Source organism: Schistocerca nitens, chromosome 2, assembly GCF_023898315.1.
Source record: "Schistocerca nitens isolate TAMUIC-IGC-003100 chromosome 2, iqSchNite1.1, whole genome shotgun sequence".
NCBI lineage: Eukaryota > Metazoa > Arthropoda > Insecta > Orthoptera > Acrididae > Schistocerca > Schistocerca nitens.
Genome location: NC_064615.1, coordinates 597,501,371 through 597,521,744, shown reverse-complemented (window position 1 = coordinate 597,521,744; position 20,374 = coordinate 597,501,371). Strand labels below are relative to the sequence as shown.

Sequence of the window (20,374 nt, the reverse complement as noted above, 5' to 3'; positions counted from 1 at the left end):
TTTTAGAAATGGAAAAACAAAGAGATTTTAAACACAACTGGATGGGACTTGAAGCCAGTTCACCAGATTTGGTGCTCTTCTAACTTCCATCTACATCATCTCTAAGGAATTTGATGTTTGGGAACATGATATTTTGCAGAGCTTGCAGAGTTGCGCTTCAGGATTGAGTGTATTTATTGCGTAAACCGACTGTAGTGAAGCGAAAGAGGACTACTTGATAAGTAAACCATCTCCTTAAAAAAAAATCCGGTCACATATTAGTGCACATTAATATGTGCTGTGTCCACACTTCGCCTTTATTACAGCTTGAACGCTGCTGGGGACACTTTCAATGATGTGTCTGAATAACTCTGGAGAACTTGCAGCTCATGATTCCTCAAGAGCTGAAACCAGAGAAGACAGTAATATTGGGCGCTGCGGTCTGGAGTGAAGAAAACTTTCTACCTCATTCCAGAAGTTTTCCTTTAGGTTTAGGTCGGGATTCCAGGACGGCCAATCCATGTCAGGAAAGTTACTATTCACAAACCTTTGCTTCACAAATACTGTTTTATGACAGTGTGCATTCGCATGCTGCTATAGTTATCGTCCCCGAACTGTCCCTTTACTGTACGCAATACACAGTACTGTAAATGTGTTTATGTATTTCCGGAGTTAGCATTTTCATAAGAGTGATAAAAAGATCACACGGGAACCACGGAAAGCATCCCCACCCTCCAACGTACTTCACTGTTGGCACTACACATTATAGCAGGTAAACTTCCCCAGGTATTCGCCTAACCCACACCTTTCCATCGTATTACCACAGGGTATATTGTGATTCATCACTCGAAATCAAACGTTTCCAGTCATCCACTGCCGGTCGTAGTGGCCGAGCGGTTCTAGGCGCTACAGTCTGGAACCGCGCGACCGCTACGGTCGCAGGTTCGAATCCTGCTGTGGGCATGGATATGTGTGATGTCGTTAGGTTAGTTAGGTTTAAGTAGTTCTAAGTTCTAGGGGACTGATGACCTAAGATGTTAAGTCCCATAGTGCTCAGAGCCATTTGAACCAGTCATCCACTGTCCAATGACTTCGCTGTTTATACTTACCTCAAGCGCCTGTTAGCGTTGACATGCGTGGTTTATGGGGAACTGTTCGACCATTGTACCCCATAGTTTTTAATTCCCTGTGTACAGTCACTGTGCTAGCTGAACTGCTCGTAGCACACCAGAACTCACCAATGATTCTTTCCGCTGTGATTTTTTTTACAGCCAGTCGCCGGTGTGCTCCACGTTCTATGTCCGTCAGTACATGAGGTGGGCCTGTTGTTTGTTTAGCTGCAGTTGTTCCCTCACAATCACATTGACAACAGTTGACATGGGCAGCTTTAGACGGGATGAGATATTCTTGTAGAAATAATTCAAAAGCCAAGATCGCTTAAATCCTGTTTACTGGATAACCGGTTTCAACACACTAAAGGTGCCATCATCAGATCTGTGAAGGAATAACATGACAGGATTGAGGGAGGGCTCACGTGAGTTACTCTCTATACATTACTATTTGTACCGTACCACTTACCTGAACGTAGATTAACATTTATAACACATTTGGATATAACGATACATGAGGCAGACCAGCTGATATAACATTCATTGTCACAAAAAATATAGAAAAACTGCTCTCATGGTCATTCTTTTCCATAATATATGTATAACGACAGCCACAGGATAAAACTGTTTGGTACATGACCGCTGCTCGACTAACAACGGTCGGCATCACACTGCCCAATTCCGCGCAGGTATACCTGCTGCGATTCTAGTGGCTCACAACCGGCCACTAGATAGCGCTGTCACAGCAATGTACACACAGACCTACGGTATAACCACTCATTACTACTACAATACCATTTTACTGTTACTGCTAATCGAATACCCATGCAAAGAACACTTTCACATACACCTAGTGTACATACTACACATAGTGTGCGTACTATACATACTATAATAAGGTAGTTTTGTATGGCGCTAATATGGATAATCCCTTTGCTTCAGATGTTTTTACTCTGTAATTGATGTACTTTATAGTATGTATAGTATGTACAGTAACTGTATGCGAAAGTATTCTTTGCATGGGTATTCGATTAGCAGTAACAGTAAAGTCGTATTGTAGTAGTAATGAGTGGTTATACCGTGGGACTGTGTGTGCACTGCTGTGACAGCGCTATCTAGTGGCCGGTTGTGAGCCACTAGAATCGCAGCAGGTATACCTGCGCGGAATAGGGCAGTGTGATGCCGACCGTTGTTAGTCGAGCAGCGGTCATGTACCAAATAGTTTTATCCTGTGGCTGTCGTTATACATATATTATGGAAAAGAATGACCATGAGAGCAGTTGTTCTTTATTTTTTGTGACAATGAATGTTATATCAGCTGGTCTGCCTCATGTATCGTTATATCCAAATGATTTATAAATGTTAATCTACATTCAGGTATGTGGTACTGTACTAACAGTAATGCATATCGTGTAACTAATGTAAGCCCTCACTCAAACCTCTCATGTTATATCTTCACAGATCCGATGATGGCACCTTTAGTGTGTTGAAGCCGGTTATCCAGTAAACAGTATTTAAGCGTTCTTGGCTATTGAATTATTTCTACAACAGTGTGATTGCCCCCCACTACGTACTATGTGTTCACTGTGAAATATTCTTGTTGGATCTGCTACTCAGGTGGGTAGCGTGCTTTCGGAGCCACTGAGTTCTTCAGACTGACAACCCCCCCCCCCCCCCTGCTTCTTGTTCAGACGGGACCACATGTGGTGGTCCCTTTTACGTGGGGGTGTCCGAATACTTTGATCGTGTAGTGTAAGCGCATTTCAACGTAAGCGAGCCACTTCACTGCCAGGCTGAGAGCCATCCGCCTCGGCCTGTTGCACGCCCTCTGTCTGGTTGCGAGTCCTCCCCACTCGTCTCACGACTGTCTGCCGGCAGGTGTGTTCGCGGCGCGGGACGAGCAGCTGGCGGGCGGCGACTACCGGACGGTGCTGCGGCTGCAGGACGCCGCAAACCCACAAGTTTACGTGAGTACCGACATGCCGCTGCCCAGTAGCCGTGCACAAGCTCTTCCATTACTCACACTGTGTCACATTCACCATCATTTTAATGCACTGATCTCCAAGAGCTAAGCATAGGCGGGAAAAAGCAGGGGAAGAGTAGAGCTGCAACTGTAAATGATCCTCGAGATTTTCTCACAAACAAGAACTGTGCCATCAGTACAGAAAGGGAAACTATCATGTCAGTAACGTTTACTGAACACGTTACGGTGAAGAGGACAGTAAAAGAAATATACACTACTGGCTATTAAAACTGCTACACCACGAAGATGACGTGCTACAGACGCGAAATGTAACCGACAGGCAGAAGATGTTGTGATGTGCAAACGATTGATTAGCTTTATCAGAGCAATCACACAAGGTTGGCGCCGGTGGCGACAACTACAACGTGCTGACGTGAGGCAAGTTTCCAACCGATTTCTCATACACAAACCGCAGTTGACCGGCGTTGCCTGGTGAAACATTGTTGTGATGCCTCGTGTAAGGAGGAGAAATGCGTACCATCACGTTTCCGACTTTGAAGTTTATTGTATCGCGACATTGCTGCTCGCTTGGTCAAGATCTAATGAGTGTTAGCAGAATATGGAATCGGTGGGTTCAGGAAGGTAACACGGAACGCCGTGCTGGATCCCACCGGCCTCGTATCACTAGCAGTCGAGATGGCAGGCATCTTATCCGCATGGCTGTAACGGATCGTGCAGCCACGTCTCGATCCCTGAGTCAACAGATGGGGACGTTTGCAAGACAACAACCATCTGCACGAACAGTTCGACGACGTCTGCAGCAGCATGGACTATCAGCTCGGAGACCATGGCTCCGTTTACCCTTGACGCTGCATCACAGACAGGAGCGCCTGCGATGGTGTACTCAACGATGAACCTGGGTGCACGAATGGCAAAACGTGTTTTTTTTCGGATGAATCCAGGTTCTGTTTACAGCATCATGATGGTAGCATCCGTGTTTGGCGACATCGCGGTGAACGTACATTGGAAGCGTGTATTCGTCATCGACAGACTGGCGTATCACCCGGCGTGATGGTACGGGGTGCCACTGGTTACACGTCTCGGTCACCTCTTGTTCACATTGACGGCACTTTGAACCGTGGACGTTACATTTCAGATGTTTTACGACCCGTGGCTCTACCCTTCATTCGGTCCCTGCGAAACCCTACATTTCAGCAGGATAATGCACGACCGCATGTTGCAGGTCCTGTACGGGCCTTTCTGGATACCGAAAATTTTCGACTGCTGCCCTGGCCAGCACATTCTCCAGATCTCTCACCAATGGAAAACGTGTGGTCAATGGTGGCCCAGCAACTGGCTCGTCACAATACACCAGTCACTACTCTTGATGAACTGTGGTATCCTGTTGAAGTTGCGTGGGCTGCTGTACCTGTACACGCCATAAAACCTCTGTTTGACCCAATGTCCAGGCGTATCAAGGCCGTTATGACGGCCAGAGGTGGTTGCTCTTGGTACTGATTTCTCAGGATCTATGGACCCAAATTGTGGGGAAATGTAATCACTTGTCAGTTCTAGTATAATATACTTGTCCAATGAATACCCGTTTATCATCCGCATTTCTTCTTGGTGTAGCAATTTTAATGCCCAGTAGAGTATATCTGGTTTCTGTCTATTTCGAACATGTCCGAAAGAACAGACACCATTTTGATCCTGCAGCAGACACAAAGAAATTAAAGACATTAGCTGCCGGTAGGCACTGATTTATATTAAGGGGCAAGTTGAAAATTTGTGCTAGAGTGGGATACGAAATGGGTCTAATGCTTAGTAGGCAGATGCGCTGATCACTGCGCCACATGGACACAATGGGTTGCTGGAATCATTGGAATGTCCAAAAAACCTTTATAATTAAGGTGATGATAGTTAACGATCTCTTCAGTGCAGATGCACAACAAGCTCGAACTCTTACGATAATCGGTGAGACGCCGCGAGTAATGAGGCTAATTGATGGCTCTCGATCTTCCACCATAACCGAGTCCATCGACATGAGGTAGCAAATGTGAGGTAGCCAAGGAGGTGGAAACGTGGGTTCTACTATGCCAAGACTGCTTAGCAGCTACAACAGGAAAACACAATTAATTAGCAGGAGTACAAAATAAGAAAGTATTTATTACTTAACATTTTTTGTAGTCCATGATCTGTTGGTTGACAATTATGGAAGACGCGACTAGACTAAGCGTCTGTAGAATGACATGATTTGGAAATTACAAATCTTGCAGTGACGAATTAATCTCTCGTAATCTTGAATGTGGAATCCGGTGAATTTCAAGACAAACTTGGCTGTCAGCACGACAGAAGTGGAATTGTTTATAACTGCCAACTTAGTACTGTTGACTTTACTGTAGTACTATTACGGAACTTTACAAATGAGCTACAAAAACTTGATGGCAGCAATGGCTGAGCTGCAGACGATAACTGACTAACCTCGTCGTTGGCTGACCACTTAGCGCGGCTACGACTGTAGACTGGCACAACTGCACTACTCTCCTGCTGCACATGAGGTGGCCTCGCGGCGAGCATAAATACTGCCACTGGCTGTGTACTCTTTGGCTAACACAGCCGTTCTTCTGTTCTGTTTATCGAGAGAGTCGCATCCGGCGGATCGATCTCTCAGGTGGCGGTGTGGTCGTATGACTGACGACATCACCCTAATGAGCACGGGCACTACACCAGCAGTGTTGTGTAAGTTGAGAATCCTGATCTGATCGGATGCATTCTAGAGTAGTGCGTGCATTTATAGTGACCCTTGTGTCTGGAAAGCATTGCGCTCAGCACATCTGCCTAGTATACAGGAGATCTGAGTTCGAATCCGGTTTGACACATATTTTCAACTCGCCCCGTTGATATAAATCAACACTCACTGGCAGCTAATATCAATAATTCCTTTATGTCTTGAATTATATTTATTTTATTTTTATTTGTTTATCAAGTTCCGTGCGACCGTGTGTCCCAGTGCTACTGCAATCATTGAAAAAGTTCCGAGAAGGGGATCTCGTTTCATCGCGAAATAGGCGTGAGAGTGTCACGGATATGATAAACGAGCTGCCGTGGTAATCTTTAAAACAAAGATCTTCTTCGCTGTGACAGGATCTTTCCACAAGATCTGAACCACCAATTTTCTCCTCCGAAAGAGTATACGAATAAAATACATTACAGAGGAAAGTTCTCACTAGTGTACAGGATAGAAGGGATGTGCGGCAATGAAACCTTGCTACTCAGATTTGAAGACCTGGGGGCTATCAAAGATATTTTACAGTTTTGCTGGAAGCGTGCAAAAAATGAAACGTGCAGAATAGTGTACACTTTGCTGTACTAACTTTAGGAGGTGATATGTGAGTGGAATCAGTTTTCCGTCTAGTGCACACTGAATGAATATTGCAGTTTTTCAAATTGATTCATTATTGTCAACACCAAGTCCCGTGACAGAGTACATATAGAGCGATGGGGAAGGCAGAATTCCGAGGCACGTGAAGAATGTCCGACACAAAATTTATGAACTGACGCCGCGGATCAGCCCGAGCACCCTTTTGTGGGCTAACAGTATTCATAACTGAAACGTGTCCACCGGGCGTGATTTTTGGAGGTAACACTTCTTATATTCTGTTTTCCGCAGTACCTTGCGCGCCAATCATATGTGATTTAAGTGTGACTCACAAAGTTTATCGCGCCCTGTGTCTTCTGATAGTTTTTGAACTTAGATTTTTGTATGTGTGATTTTTCCGTGTATAGCGGACGCAGGGGCTAGTTGGCATAGAGTTTGGTTTTTGATTTTTCTATGTTTTTGTACAATACTTGGACAGATTCCGGTGATTGCCTCCGATTGCTTAACTTTTTGACTACAAAATCATGTTGCTTCCATTAACTAAATACGTATTTAGATAACCACAAAAACACTTTTCCTGCAAGCTTGCAACTGTACCAGCTACACGAAGGTGAGTAGTTGGTAGGGATACCACTAGGAGTGAGTTGGCATATACTGATGTGGACTGGGATATTTAGACATAGCACGGGTATTTTTGAGAAAAAAACATTTTAACTTTTGGTAACTTCTTTCTGAAAGAATAAATTTCTAAGAAATAACATTTGAACAAAAGTAATTTCTGCCTCAATTTATAAATAACAATATGAACTAAAAAGCTTGAACAGGCAATGAATTCTTCAAGAAAATATAATTTCTGCTTATTATTATAGCTACCCGTACTTTTTTGAAATAGAATTAGTTCAATATTTTAAATCAACCATGAATTTTGAAGTTGAGCACTCGTTTATTCGAACTAGTGGATTCAATTTTCGACATTTTTACTTTGGTTGTACGAAACTGAAACATCCTCATCTGTCCATTTCCAGTTTTCCCATTTTCATCAGTGGCGGTCACGCGAATCTCGTTGCCATCGGTGTCGAAATCTTCGCAGGGTACTGGCGGGTACTGTAGTTAAAAAAAAATCATTGAAATGTGTTCAGGGCGATCAGAAGGCCCTTGAGATTGTGCGGTATTCGTTGTTCGTCTTGTTCTATGTGACCTGTTGGTATTTTTTGAGGTTTTCCAAGGTTCGTGGCAAGTGTCGAATGAGAACCTTCACAGTTGTCTTAGCAGGAGGTCGAGGGTGAAAGCTCTTCGCCACGGAGAGGTTCTTCAGCCTCTGAACCATTGTTAAGGAAAGCTGAGCTGTCGTCATTTTCGACATAGTTAATGTCCCACACCCTGTCGTCTGAATCCGTACAACAAAATTCGATCTGTCCTTTTGACGTCCTTGGGACGTGTTTCACATTTGGAAAGACAGTAATTCTCAGGACTAAGTTTTGTAATTTCAGAAAAAAACTGCAGCACTAAAAAGTGATTGACATAATTTAAAATGGTATACGAAAACATATTAAATTTCTATTACAGGGTTGGCTAGAGACGTCAGTGTGAAATCTGTACTAAGGTACAATACTCTTTCTTACCTCTACTAGTCGTTTACATTTCCGTTCCACTCGCGAATGGACCAAAGGAGAAACCACTTACTATATGTCTTCGTTCGAGTCCTAATTTCTGTTCTCTTCTCTTCGTGATCCTTAGGCGAAATGTATGTTGGCGCCAACAGACTTGTCCTGCAGTCAGCTGCAAATGCCTGTTCTCTAAATTTCCTGAATATTGTTTCGCGGAAAACACGTCTCCTTCCAGGGATTCCCGTTTGAGTTCACGGAGCATCTCCATAATATTCGCATGTTGATCGAACCTGCCGGAAACAAATCTAGCAACATGCATCTTTAATGCAACGATGTCTTCCTTTAATCAAGAATGTGTCTCATTACTGTTCTGTATGCGTTCTCCGTTATAAATAAGTTACACTTTCCTAAAATTCTCGCAATAAACCGAAATCGACCATTCGTCTTCCCTTCTACCTACGTGCTCGTTCCATTTCACATGGCTTTGCAACCTTACACCTGGATATTTAATCGAAGTGACGGTGTCAAGCAGCAAATATCTAATACTGTATTCGACCATTACAGGGTTATCAACTAGATATTTTGTTTAAGTCATTTTGTATCCGTCTACAGACACTCAACGACACTTCCCGTATACCATAGCGCCATCAGGAAACAGTCGCAGATCGCTGCTCACCCTATCCTTCACATCATTTATGTATAAGGAGCGATCGAAAAGTTTCCGATATGAAGCCATACAGTTCTGAATCGCTCTGCCAGTCAGGCAAAATAGCCGTGAACATTGAGGCAATCATCCCACCGACGCGCAAGGTTGAAGACATCTGTTTGGTAGAACACCGGTCCTGCTGCGTGAAGAAGTCCGTACATGCTCGCTGGACATCTTCTTTGATCCTTCACGACTTCTTTGAATGGGCCGAAGGTGTGATAATCGCATGGGGAATCAGGAGCATAGGGAGGGTGCACGAATGTCTCGCACATGAGTTGGCATAACTTCTCCATTAAGAATTTGCTACACAGGAACGTGCGTTGTCATGAAGCAGCAGTCCCCGTTGTTGCGAACCATTCCACAACGGTGGTTCTTGACAGACATGCTGCGCTATATATATGTTCTTCATTCTCCAGTGGATATCTGCCGGTGCTTTTGTAATCCCTTGCCTACATGTCAGTGCTTATATAGCCGCATCTGAGTCGTGCTACGCTGCATATACGCTGCAGCAACACCCTCAAACCGAAACTTTTTGATCGGCCCTTAGATGAAAAGAATTAGAGCGCTTATATTTCCCTGGGTTACTTCTGACAATACCGTTGTGCCTGGTGAACACCCACCATCTAGGACAACGTACTGGGTTCTGCTACTAAAATAGTCTTCGAGCCACTAACATCTCGGGGTGCATATTCCGTATGATCAGCCACTCGTTAACAGCTCGCAGTGGGCCTACGTGTTAAACACTTTCAAGAAATCTCGTTTGAAGAGCACGTCACATTCATCACAATCAAATTGAGGAATAGCACATCAAGTAATGAAACAAGTGCTGCGTGTGCTTGCAGTATCTCGTCCACAATGTTGTGACTATTGAGGTGCCCAAAATTGCCAGCAACACTGCACTATAGACGTGTCACGTCGTACAACTATTGCAGTTTTCCGGAACAACCGTCCCACCACTCGGAAGGTCGCATTTTGACCGTTCTCAAATTCTCTCAACTGTCTGTAGGAAGCACGAGTGCTTGTTCCACACGTTTGCGCCACAATTAGCCTTTCGGCCACGTGCATTCCTTGTTAAAAGGCAGATGCCGAAGGCGCTCTGATGACTACGCCACTACACCATCTATTGGTGGACGACGTGGAAGCCATTATAAGAATATCCACTATCCTCCAGGTGGCATCTGCTGTCATCAGATCAAAATCTGCATTTTATTTGCAAGAATTTTAAATTTTTTCTCGTGGTCTATACGTGGTCTATACAGAAGGGCAGCCTTGCATAACACAGTAGAAAATAAAAGATGAGTTACACCAGCATGTCAACAATTCAAATCTGTAAAGAACCAGCTTTTGATACTTCTTGGTGGTTTCCATATAACACCCATGGTAATGGCTGAAACTGGTTGCTGCCGAGCATAGTTGGTACAGCCCTGCGTTGAAATGGCTGGCATGGGATGAGGCGCTGTCGATTCGAATTCTCAACCTGTGGCAGCGGGAATCAATCATATGCCGTCACCTATAGAAGAACTTCCTGTTACAAATAGGAAGCGATTCAAAAGTAAATAAAAACAGTCCATTTGACCCACAGCGTGTCAGTCGTGCTTGCACTCTGTCAACAGCAGTAGACAGTTTATTAGCAAATCATAAAACGTGGAGTGACAAAGAGAACAAAGAGGATCTCCGAAACTATGATGCCAGTCATAAACACAGAATTGTCGGAAAAGTATCGAGCCGCGCGGAACTAGCCGAGCGGCCTAAGGCGCTGCAGTCCATGGACTGTGCGGCTGGTCCCGGCGGAGGTTCGAGTCCTCCCTCGGGCATGGGTGTGTGTGTTTGTCCTTAGGATAATTTAGGTTAAGTAGTGTGTAAGCTTAGGGACTGATGACCTTAGCTGTTAAGTCCCATAAGATTTCACACACATTTGAACATTTTTGAAAAGTATCGAAGGTGCAAAAAGTGTCATACCAAGCCATTGACGACGGGGTCGAAGTACAAGAATGTTTGCACGAATAACATAATAGACCAAGGAATGCCGTTCTAAAACAACACTCATGTATCATCTTAACTGCACAATGAAATCTAACGTCTACAAGACAATAGCCTGTGGCACTTAACACTGCCTAAGGAGTTGTACAGCCCTCCTCCCAAACCCGAGACCCGGAGCAGCCAGTAGATGTATATTGCGAACGTTCATCAGTCCCGTTCATATCTATACAGAGGCAATCTCGTTTGTTGAGGGTTCTGAGTTATCGAGGCTGGTCACAAATGGGAATGTGTTCATTGCAGATAAATCCCGCTTCAATTTCGACAATGACAGCACCCGTACATTCGTCTGGAGGGACAGTGGTAGCCGGTAGGTTAATAGAAAATTCATTAAACTCACTGATTAATAGTGATGGGCTCCTGGCCAGGGAAGTATCGTTGATAATCAAGGGTGTATTGAACTGAGAAGCGATTTTTGGTATATATTTTCTGTTCCTGGTTCATGATGGCCATCTGGCAGATGACTTTTTTACAGGTTCTAAGACTGAATTCCATGAGGACAAGGAGTGACCGACTAACTGAAACACGCATATGAAGACTGGCAATGAAGGTCAACCAGAATGGGAGTACAACACATTGTAGTCTCCATGACCTCACAATGCCCTCCATGATTGATATTCATTTACTCTTTAGCACTGTACAGAAGACACACACATTCAGAAATGATGCAATAATGTCAGAATCGGAAAAGTAGATTTAACTTATTTTAAATCACTGACATGTAGCTTGAAATATTGCTACATTCGGAATTATTCTGTCTTGATTCACTTGTGTATCTCGGTGTTTGTGACAACGAAGTTCAAAAACTTATGTCTCATGAAGCAAAACTGTTCAACACAATTAAAGGATCACTTTTTAGAAGCCCCGTGATTGACTCCCACTGCAACGCAGAAGTTTGCAATTCGGCTCAGAGGTGCCTACAACGTTTCTCCTTAATAGTGAAAAAGGCGTGGCGTCCTGTGTTGCTACACTCGGGCTCAGCGATGCTTCAGACAGCAAGGTGTCGCTACATGGGAAAAAATACCATACACCACAAGTTCATGTAAAGTGTTAGCAGGGTTAACGATGGCACACTGCCCATTTAGAGGAGTTCGGCTATGGGTCAGACAGCATATAAAGTCGTGTTTTCCATAGAATGAGTGACCCCTGTAGCCTCGACTCTCGGTGGCGTCGCTGGGTGACGCTTCCAGACATGGGTTCCAGTGCTCAGTTTGTTCAAGACCCGATCTTAAGCCCACCAGCTTATCGGTATCATTTCGTTAACCTGACAAAAAACGTGAACACCCCTAAAGTGAAGAGGAAACGAAATGAAACTTCATGAACGCTGTTATTTTCTAAATTAAAAAATGGAATCACACTGTAGGAAATGTTGCAACCAGCCTGAAGTTTTTTGAGATGATTTTATTGTATCGTTACTAGTTCCGAGCCTGAGAACATAGTCGGACGGTAGCACTGATTTATTTGCCAGTTTTACATTTGTGCCCTAAAATATAAGAAAGTTTTCGTGATTGAATAATTTACAAAGGATTTCACGTTTGCGTCCTAAGATATAACAAAGTTTTTGTGACCACATAGTTTTACACACTTTTACATTGATACATACTCTATACAATGTATTTACTTCGTGAAAATCTCTCCTTTACATATTATAAGACACAGATTTGGATTTCTTTTACGAGCCACGCTGATCAATGAACTGAACTAAATGCAATATGATGGACAGATCTGTTTTTACCGGCTGCTAATTTGATGTGCCAAAGAACTTGATATGTGCACACACAGGGCACACTTCTGGAATTAATGCAAAGATACTGCCTCGTAATACAGATAACTTTTATGGTTATATATTTAATTACTTAGGCTTGAAAGATGTTAGTAATGGCCAATGAAGAATTTTCTCTCTGACAGTTAATTATTAGTTCTAGTATTTCAAATTATAAGTGTTGTATGGAAGCTTGTAGCTACATTTGTTCTGTAATTTTAGTTGGTCATTAACGATACAGTCGGGTTTAGTGTGAATGTGGCTGTTTATTTCTAATTAGTCCTACAAATTTACCTCTACTTCTTTTTTGGCATAATATGGTAGCTAAAAGTTTTCATCGATGCTGTGTTTCCATGTTGGCCAAAGTGGGCAGCGAATGTTGACTCATGTACGTTGTTGAGTCTGAGAGTATCGATGTGTTCACGGTATCATACTTTGAATTTCCTACCAAATTGGTCAATGAAAAATCTGGGTCAAACAGAAAAAATTTGTTTATAAATGACAGACCTGTGGTGTAATTAATTTTTTTGTAAATTTATATTGTGAACAATTTTGTCTTTCATTTTATTGTTTGAGGAAAAACTAATTTTGATGTTTTTGGCACGGAAGAAGTTTGCAATCTGTTATGACACTTCATCAAAAAAGACACATTTCACTGAGTTTTGAGGAGCTGTTTGTGCTAAACTGCTGTGTAATTTGGACTTAGAGCTATCTTTGTTACTGTATTTGTTTTTAATGTATTGTGAAGTTTAGTGATGCTGTCAGAGCTGTAACCATTATTGTGGGCTATTAGTTTGGCTATTTTTAGCTCTTGTAGTTTATCTCCAATGTCCAAAGGGATTTTTCCCATTCTGTTGAGCATTGCCCTATAATATGCTGTTTCGTGTTGCTTGGGGTGGCAGGATGAGCTGTCAATTGGGACGTCCATTTAGTGTATTTACTGTATATTTTACATTTATCTTTACCACTGTATTTACTAATTTTTATACCCAAGAAATATCTGCCATTATGAGCTTCATTATGAACAGTAAATTTTTAGTTTTGGTAGAGATTATAAAGCTCCGTTGCAAAGTAATCAATTTATACTGTGCCATTAAATAAGATCAGTGTGTCATCCACACTGGGTCTGTAATATGTGATTCTTGTTTGTCTTTTTCTTTATTGTCATATTGATATTGAAAAAGGATGTTTCTAAATAATTTGCGTAAATTAATTCCAGAAGTGTGCCATATCTGTATACATATCACGTGCTTTGCACATCAAATCAGCAGCTTATGTAAACAAATGTATCCGTCATCTTGTATTTAGCGCATATCAGAGATCAGCATGGATTGTAAAAGAAAACCAGACCTCTGTCTTATAATATGAGCGTGTAAAGGAGAGGTTTTCATGAAGTAAGTACAATTTTTAGAGCATGTACACTGATAAGCCAAAATTATGATCACTGCCCCCCGCCACGTTGGATACCTCCTGGTAATCTTGCGGGCACGAGACGCGGTGGCAAAAGTATGTAAGCGGATCAGACACGGAGGGAGGATCACCCTACTAAGATTTGGGCTGAAAATGGGAAATTGACAAAGGATACATTATTATTACGCAGAACCTGTAAATGAGAATCCCGAGAACGGCGAGTTGGTCGAATGTTGACGTGCTACTGTCGTGAGCAACTACGGATAAATGTACAAGGATAGTGAAACTACAACTAGCCGCTAAATACACTCCTGGAAATTGAAATAAGAACACCGTGAATTCATTGTCCCAGGAAGGGGAAACTTTATTGACACATTCCTGGGGTCAGATACATCACATGATCACACTGACAGAACCACAGGCACATAGACACAGGCAACAGAGCATGCACAATGTCGGCACTAGTACAGTGTATATCCACCTTTCGCAGCAATGCAGGCTGCTATTCTCCCATGGAGACGATCGTAGAGATGCTGGATGTAGTCCTGTGGAACGGCTTACCATGCCATTTCCACCTGGCGCCTCAGTTGGACCAGCGTTCGTGCTGGACGTGCAGACCGCGTGAGACGACGCTTCATCCAGTCCCAAACATACTCAATGGGGGACGGATCCGGAGATCTTGCTGGCCAGGGTAGTTGACTTACACCTTCTAGAGCACGTTGGGTGGCACGGGATACATGCGGACGTGCATTGTCCTGTTGGAACAGCAAGTTCCCTTGCCGGTCTAGGAATGGTAGAACGATGGGTTCGATGACGGTTTGGATGTACCGTGCACTATTCAGTGTCCCCTCGACGATCACCAGTGGTGTACGGCCAGTGTAGGAGATCGCTCCCCACACCATGATGCCGGGTGTTGGCCCTGTGTGCCTCGGTCGTATGCAGTCCTGATTGTGGCGCTCACCTGCACGGCGCCAAACACGCATACGACCATCATTGGCACCAAGGCAGAAGCGACTCTCATCGCTGAAGACGACACGTCTCCATTCGTCCCTCCATTCACGCCTGTCGCGACACCACTGGAGGCGGGCTGCACGATGTTGGGGCGTGAGCGGAAGACGGCCTAACGGTGTGCGGGACCGTAGCCCAGCTTCATGGAGACGGTTGCGAATGGTCCTCGCCGATACCCCAGGAGCAACAGTATCCCTAATTTGCTGGGAAGTGGCGATGCGGTCCCCTACGGCACTGCGTGGGATCCTACGGTCTTGGCGTGCATCCGTGCGTCGCTGCGGTCCGGTCCCAGGTCGACGGGCACGTGCACCTTCCGCCGACCACTGGCGACAACATCGATGTACTGTGGAGACCTCACGCCCCACGTGTTGAGCAATTCGGCGGTACGTCCACCCGGCCTCCCGCATGCCCACTATACGCCCTCGCTCAAAGTCCGTCCACTGCACATACGGTTCACGTCCACGCTGTCGCGGCATGCTACCAGTGTTAAAGACTGCAATGGAGCTCCGTATGCCACGGCAAACTGGCTGACACTGACGGCGGCGGTGCACAAATGCTGCGCAGCTAGCGCCATTCGACGGCCAACACCGCGGTTCCTGGTGTGTCCGCTGTGCCGTGCGTGTGATCATTGCTTGTACAGCCCTCTCGCAGTGTCCGGAGCAAGTATGGTGGGTCTGACACACCGGTGTCAATGTGTTCTTTTTTCCATTTCCAGGAGTGTAGTTGGATATCCACGACTGTTCACAGAATATAAGGTACGGAGGCTTGTCTTCTCTGTAAAGTAGGGTACATGTTGATCTGTGGCATCTCTGGCTGTTGCACGCACAAGTGTTTCAGAGTACACCGTTCATCGTTCATTGTTGAATATGGAGACCCGCAGTGGAGCACCCCAACGTGATCACATTTTGACAGCCGCGCGGTCTGGGGCGCTTTGTCACGGTCCGCGCAGCTCCTCCAGTCGGAGGTTCGAATCCTCCTCCCTCGGGTATGGGTGTGTGTGTTGTCCTTAGAATAAGCTAGTTTAAGTTCGATTAAGTAGTGTGTAAGGGACCGATGACCTAGGCAGTTTGCTCCCATAAGATCTTACCACAAATTTACAATTTTACATGTTGACAAAACGACATCGTCAATTACGATTACGGTGGGCAGGGGACCATCGGGATTCGACCATTGATCAATGAAAACCTGTAGGGTCTTCGGTTGAACCACATTTTCATGCTGGAACCACATGTTTGCTACATTAGGTCACAGGTCGTCTGCACAAACGCCGTCATTGAGGTGAACGGCGGCTCGAAATGTTCAACGCACCGCGGACACAGGCTGGTGGGAGCAGTATTATGCTACACGACACATTCTACTGCACTTGCATGGGACTTGTGGTAGTAATCGACGACATGCTGACATCTGCATCCCTTCACGTTTCATATCTTCCCCGACGGCGATGCCATCTTCCGTGCCTCGGAGCCAGAACTATGCTACAGTGGCTTGAGGAGCATTATAGATAATTCACTTTGATGTCTTGGCGACCAAATTCGTCTCATTTAAATCGTATGAAACCCTCCTGGGTCGGTATCGGGCGCCATAACCGCATATGCAAAACAGCGGCCGTTATTTACGCGAATTATACGACATGTTGGTGGACATCTAATGCCACATACCCCACCCACTACCAACAAACTGTCGGGCCCCTGATACGTGGAATCAATGATGTATTTCGTTCCAAAGACGGACGAACAAGCTATTAAGTGAGTGGCCATAATGTTTTGGGCCATTATCCTAAAGTGTAAATCTATGTAATCATAATAACTTCGTTATATTTGAGGACGCAGATGAAAAACTTGCAAAGAAGTCGATGCTACCGTCTGACGACGGGTCAGGCCCGAAACAGGTAACAGTACAATAAAATCATTTCAAAAATCATGGGGCTGCTTGCAATATTTCCTACAGTGTAGTTTACGAAAACAGCTACGGCGTTCCCTAGGTAAAATCGATAACTAAAATCAAACTTAAAAAGAAGTTAAGAGTAAGAGTCCACTTAGGAGTGTGACGTTACATCCCATCTTGCCGAGATACATGCTCTGACTCTGCTGCGAAAGGTGTCATAAAGCCGTAGGATGCTCTCCTGAGGCAACCTGGCCCTCAACTATTGTAACTGGTCCTCGATTTCATGGATATTAGCTCTGGGATGGAGTTGACACCTGTGCTTTTTCCACACGTTTTTATTGGGAACAGACCTGGGAATCTTGCTAGCCACGTGAGTACCTCCACATAATTCAAAATGGCAGTGGCCGTGGAAGGCTAACATGCACACAGGTGTTAGACACGGGTGCCATGTGTAGATGACAAAGCTGTCACTTGAGAAGTAACACTCAACGACGCAGCATATTCGTGACGTACAGTTGTGTCGTCAAAGGCCCCATAATCGCTACCAGGCATGACCAGAAGCCATACTCAATGGATCCCCACACCACTATGCCAAGGGTAACACAGCGGCGCCCCTCCAAAACAATGGAAAAATGGGACATCTCCCCAGATTTCTGGCATGGTCGCCAACGACGGTTATCCATTGTAGTGCACAAACGCAATTAATTAATGAATACAATGCGACGCTATTTATCAGCTGCGTATGCTTCCCGGTAATGCCACCTCTTCAATGGCAGCCATTTGTGTTATGATGTTAACGGCAGCGAAAGCATGGGACAATAATTCCATAGTCCGGCAGCTGTTTGTCTCCAACCAATAGTGTGGGATGACATAGAATGTTGCAGGGTGTCCATTACTCGTTCTCGGATAGTGGGACGAGATGTGAAGGGTTTCTGATGCACGATACGGCGATCATCCTTTGCGGTGGTCAGACCTGATCTACCGAAACGTTGACGACGAGTATGCCTGCTCTCACGTTCCCATGCAGTCCAAAAATTGATCGCTGTCAATTTCAAATGTTACACAAATCGGCACGATTCGACCAGCCACCAAAGGGAGACCAACAACGAGGCGTTTTTCAAACCACGTCAGTTGCTGATGACGCTGCCTTACGTGAGTACGCGGAATATGATGTTCTCCACAATTATCTCTCAACAACCCACGCTGTTTACGACCCATGTAGACTGTACCAGGCCTGGTACCAACGGTAAACACAAACATTGCACTCTGGAGGCCGTTCTACCTAAGACAAAGAACTGCAGTTCTAATCAAATGGTTCAAATAGCTCTGAGCACTATGCGACTTAACTTCTGAGGTCATTAGTCGCCTAGAACTTAGAACTAAATAAACCTAACTAACCTAAGGACATCACACACATCCATGCCCGAGGCAGGATTCGAACCTGCGACCGTAGCGTGCAGTTCTAATCAATTAAGATACCTGCTGATGGCGTGCACGTGTACAAAGTTATACTGACATCCAACCATGACTTCTGGGTGTATCACTTTTTGTCTAGCTACGTACCGGGTGATTTGGCTCATCGGATATACACCAAGGATCAGTAATTACATAGGAACCGGCGATGGCAAAGGCCATCTGGGGCTACTAAATGTTTCATTTATTTATCACATGCGACAAATAAGAGGAGATGCTGAAAGTTTTGTCGAGATTCATCAATAAACGCCTGACACTGACGTTGAATTGAACGGCGCACCCCCACAAAGATATCTGGTGTACCTCGAAGACATCTTACTGCCACAACAATCCTGCCCACTAGGTCCTCCGACGATGTAACATGTGTTTCATACACAAGGCCCTTCAGATATCTCCACACGAAAAAATCGATTGGAATCATATTGGGTCGTCGCGGTGGCCATGCGACTGACCCACCGCAACCAGTCGAAGACCTGGAGAGGTTACCTGCTGATGTACCCTGATCTGTGTGCTGAAATGCGCCGGGACGCCGTCGTGCTGGAATCGAATGCGGCGACGAATAGGCATGGTGACATCATTTAGCATATCCGGCAGAGCCTCTCGCAGGAAAATAAGAGATACGTGTGTCCGTAGACTCCGACTATGTCAGCTCACACGTTACGGGTAAATTTGCTTTGTGAACATGCGTTACGTGTAGCATCTGAGTTGACGTCCAACCACGTATGCAGGTTATGAACGTTCATCACACCATCGAGTGAGAACGGAGCCTCATCGGTGAAGAGGACACTGTCTGTGAAGCCTCGATCTCGTGATCGTACCCTATTCTCGTGGCGACTGGGACCCACGGTTCCTGTGTGATCACTGATCCTTGTGCCATGTGCGTAAATGTTTTTTGAATCAGCCTGTATTCGGGCGTTTGAAGGAAGAGGCTGTTGACAGACAACGTGTGTTGCAGGCGGATTCCGAGGTGCGCGTGCGCGCAGAGGGCCCGCAGGCGGCGGCGCAGCGGGTGCCGGCGCCCGCCGTGTCGTACCCCGCGGAGGCGGCCGTGCTGGCCGGCGCCAACGCGCACGCGCGCCTCGCGCAGCCCGCCAACCTCCGGCTGCTGGCCGCCGCGCCGCGCCTCGCCTTCCGCCTGGCCGCCGTCTCGCCGCAGCCGCCGGACGGCGACTCGTCGCCCTTCGGCGTCACCAGGGTCGCCGGGATCATCTTCCTTAAGAACCCGGACAAGCTCGATCCCAACACGACTGCCTACAAGTAAGTCGCTAATCCGTATTTCATACTGTAAATTCTTCATATGTGTCAACGTTGTATCCGTATTTGCTTTACTACACTGAAGCGCCAAAGAAACTGGTATAGGCGTATTCAAATACATAGATATGTAAACAGGCAGAACACGGCGCTGCGGTCGGAAACGCCTATATAAGACAACAAGTGTCTAGCGCGTTTCCCCTGGTTGCTCCTCTCCTCTGCAATTCCCGCCCTCTCCCACGTCTTGACTGTTGTGTCCCCCCTACCCTCCATCTCTACACCCTTCATCTCCTTTCCCAAGGTGGCTTCCATCAACTGCCCCTCCCAGATGATGCCCTCTCTCCCTCCACTTATCCCTCCTATCAACTCTGATCCTCACCCCCCCCCCCTCACTCCTTTCCGCCGTCCTTTCCCTAGCTGTGTTCCTCCCTGCCTAACCTCTCCCTACCTCCTTTCTCCCCCCCCCAGAGTCCTTTTGTATTCCCCTCCTCTGCTTTCCCCACTCCCTGTCGCATCTGCCCAGTACCCCCCACCCTTCTTATGGGTCCTCATCCTCCACCGGCTCCTTTCCCCCCTCCCCCCCCCTTCGCTTTTCCTCTCCTTCCCCCCTTTTTTATTTTCCCATCATCTGTCCAGTATCCCCCCACCTGCTCTCGGCTGTGGTATGTCATATTTGCCAACCTTTTAGTGCAGTGTTCCAGTGACTGTTCAGTGTTGTTTCGTCTTTCCAAGTGTTGCAAACAGAAACCATGCTGTCGCTGGGTGTGAACTTTATGTCTTTTGCGAATAGAAACCAGACTGTAGCC

At 45.5% G+C, this 20,374-nt stretch overlaps 1 protein-coding gene across 1 annotated transcript in view; it reads left to right on the top strand.

The window, feature by feature from the left end:
* LOC126235185 (uncharacterized) overlaps window positions 1-20,374 on the top strand; it is a 357,154-nt gene that overhangs the window by 298,463 nt on the left and 38,317 nt on the right. The window contains exons 7-9 of the mRNA XM_049943915.1: window positions 2,967-3,055; window positions 19,273-19,389; window positions 19,474-19,574. Of these exons, the coding sequence (XP_049799872.1) occupies window positions 2,967-3,055; window positions 19,273-19,389; window positions 19,474-19,574 (307 nt within the window). The remainder of the gene's footprint in view (window positions 1-2,966; window positions 3,056-19,272; window positions 19,390-19,473; window positions 19,575-20,374) is intronic.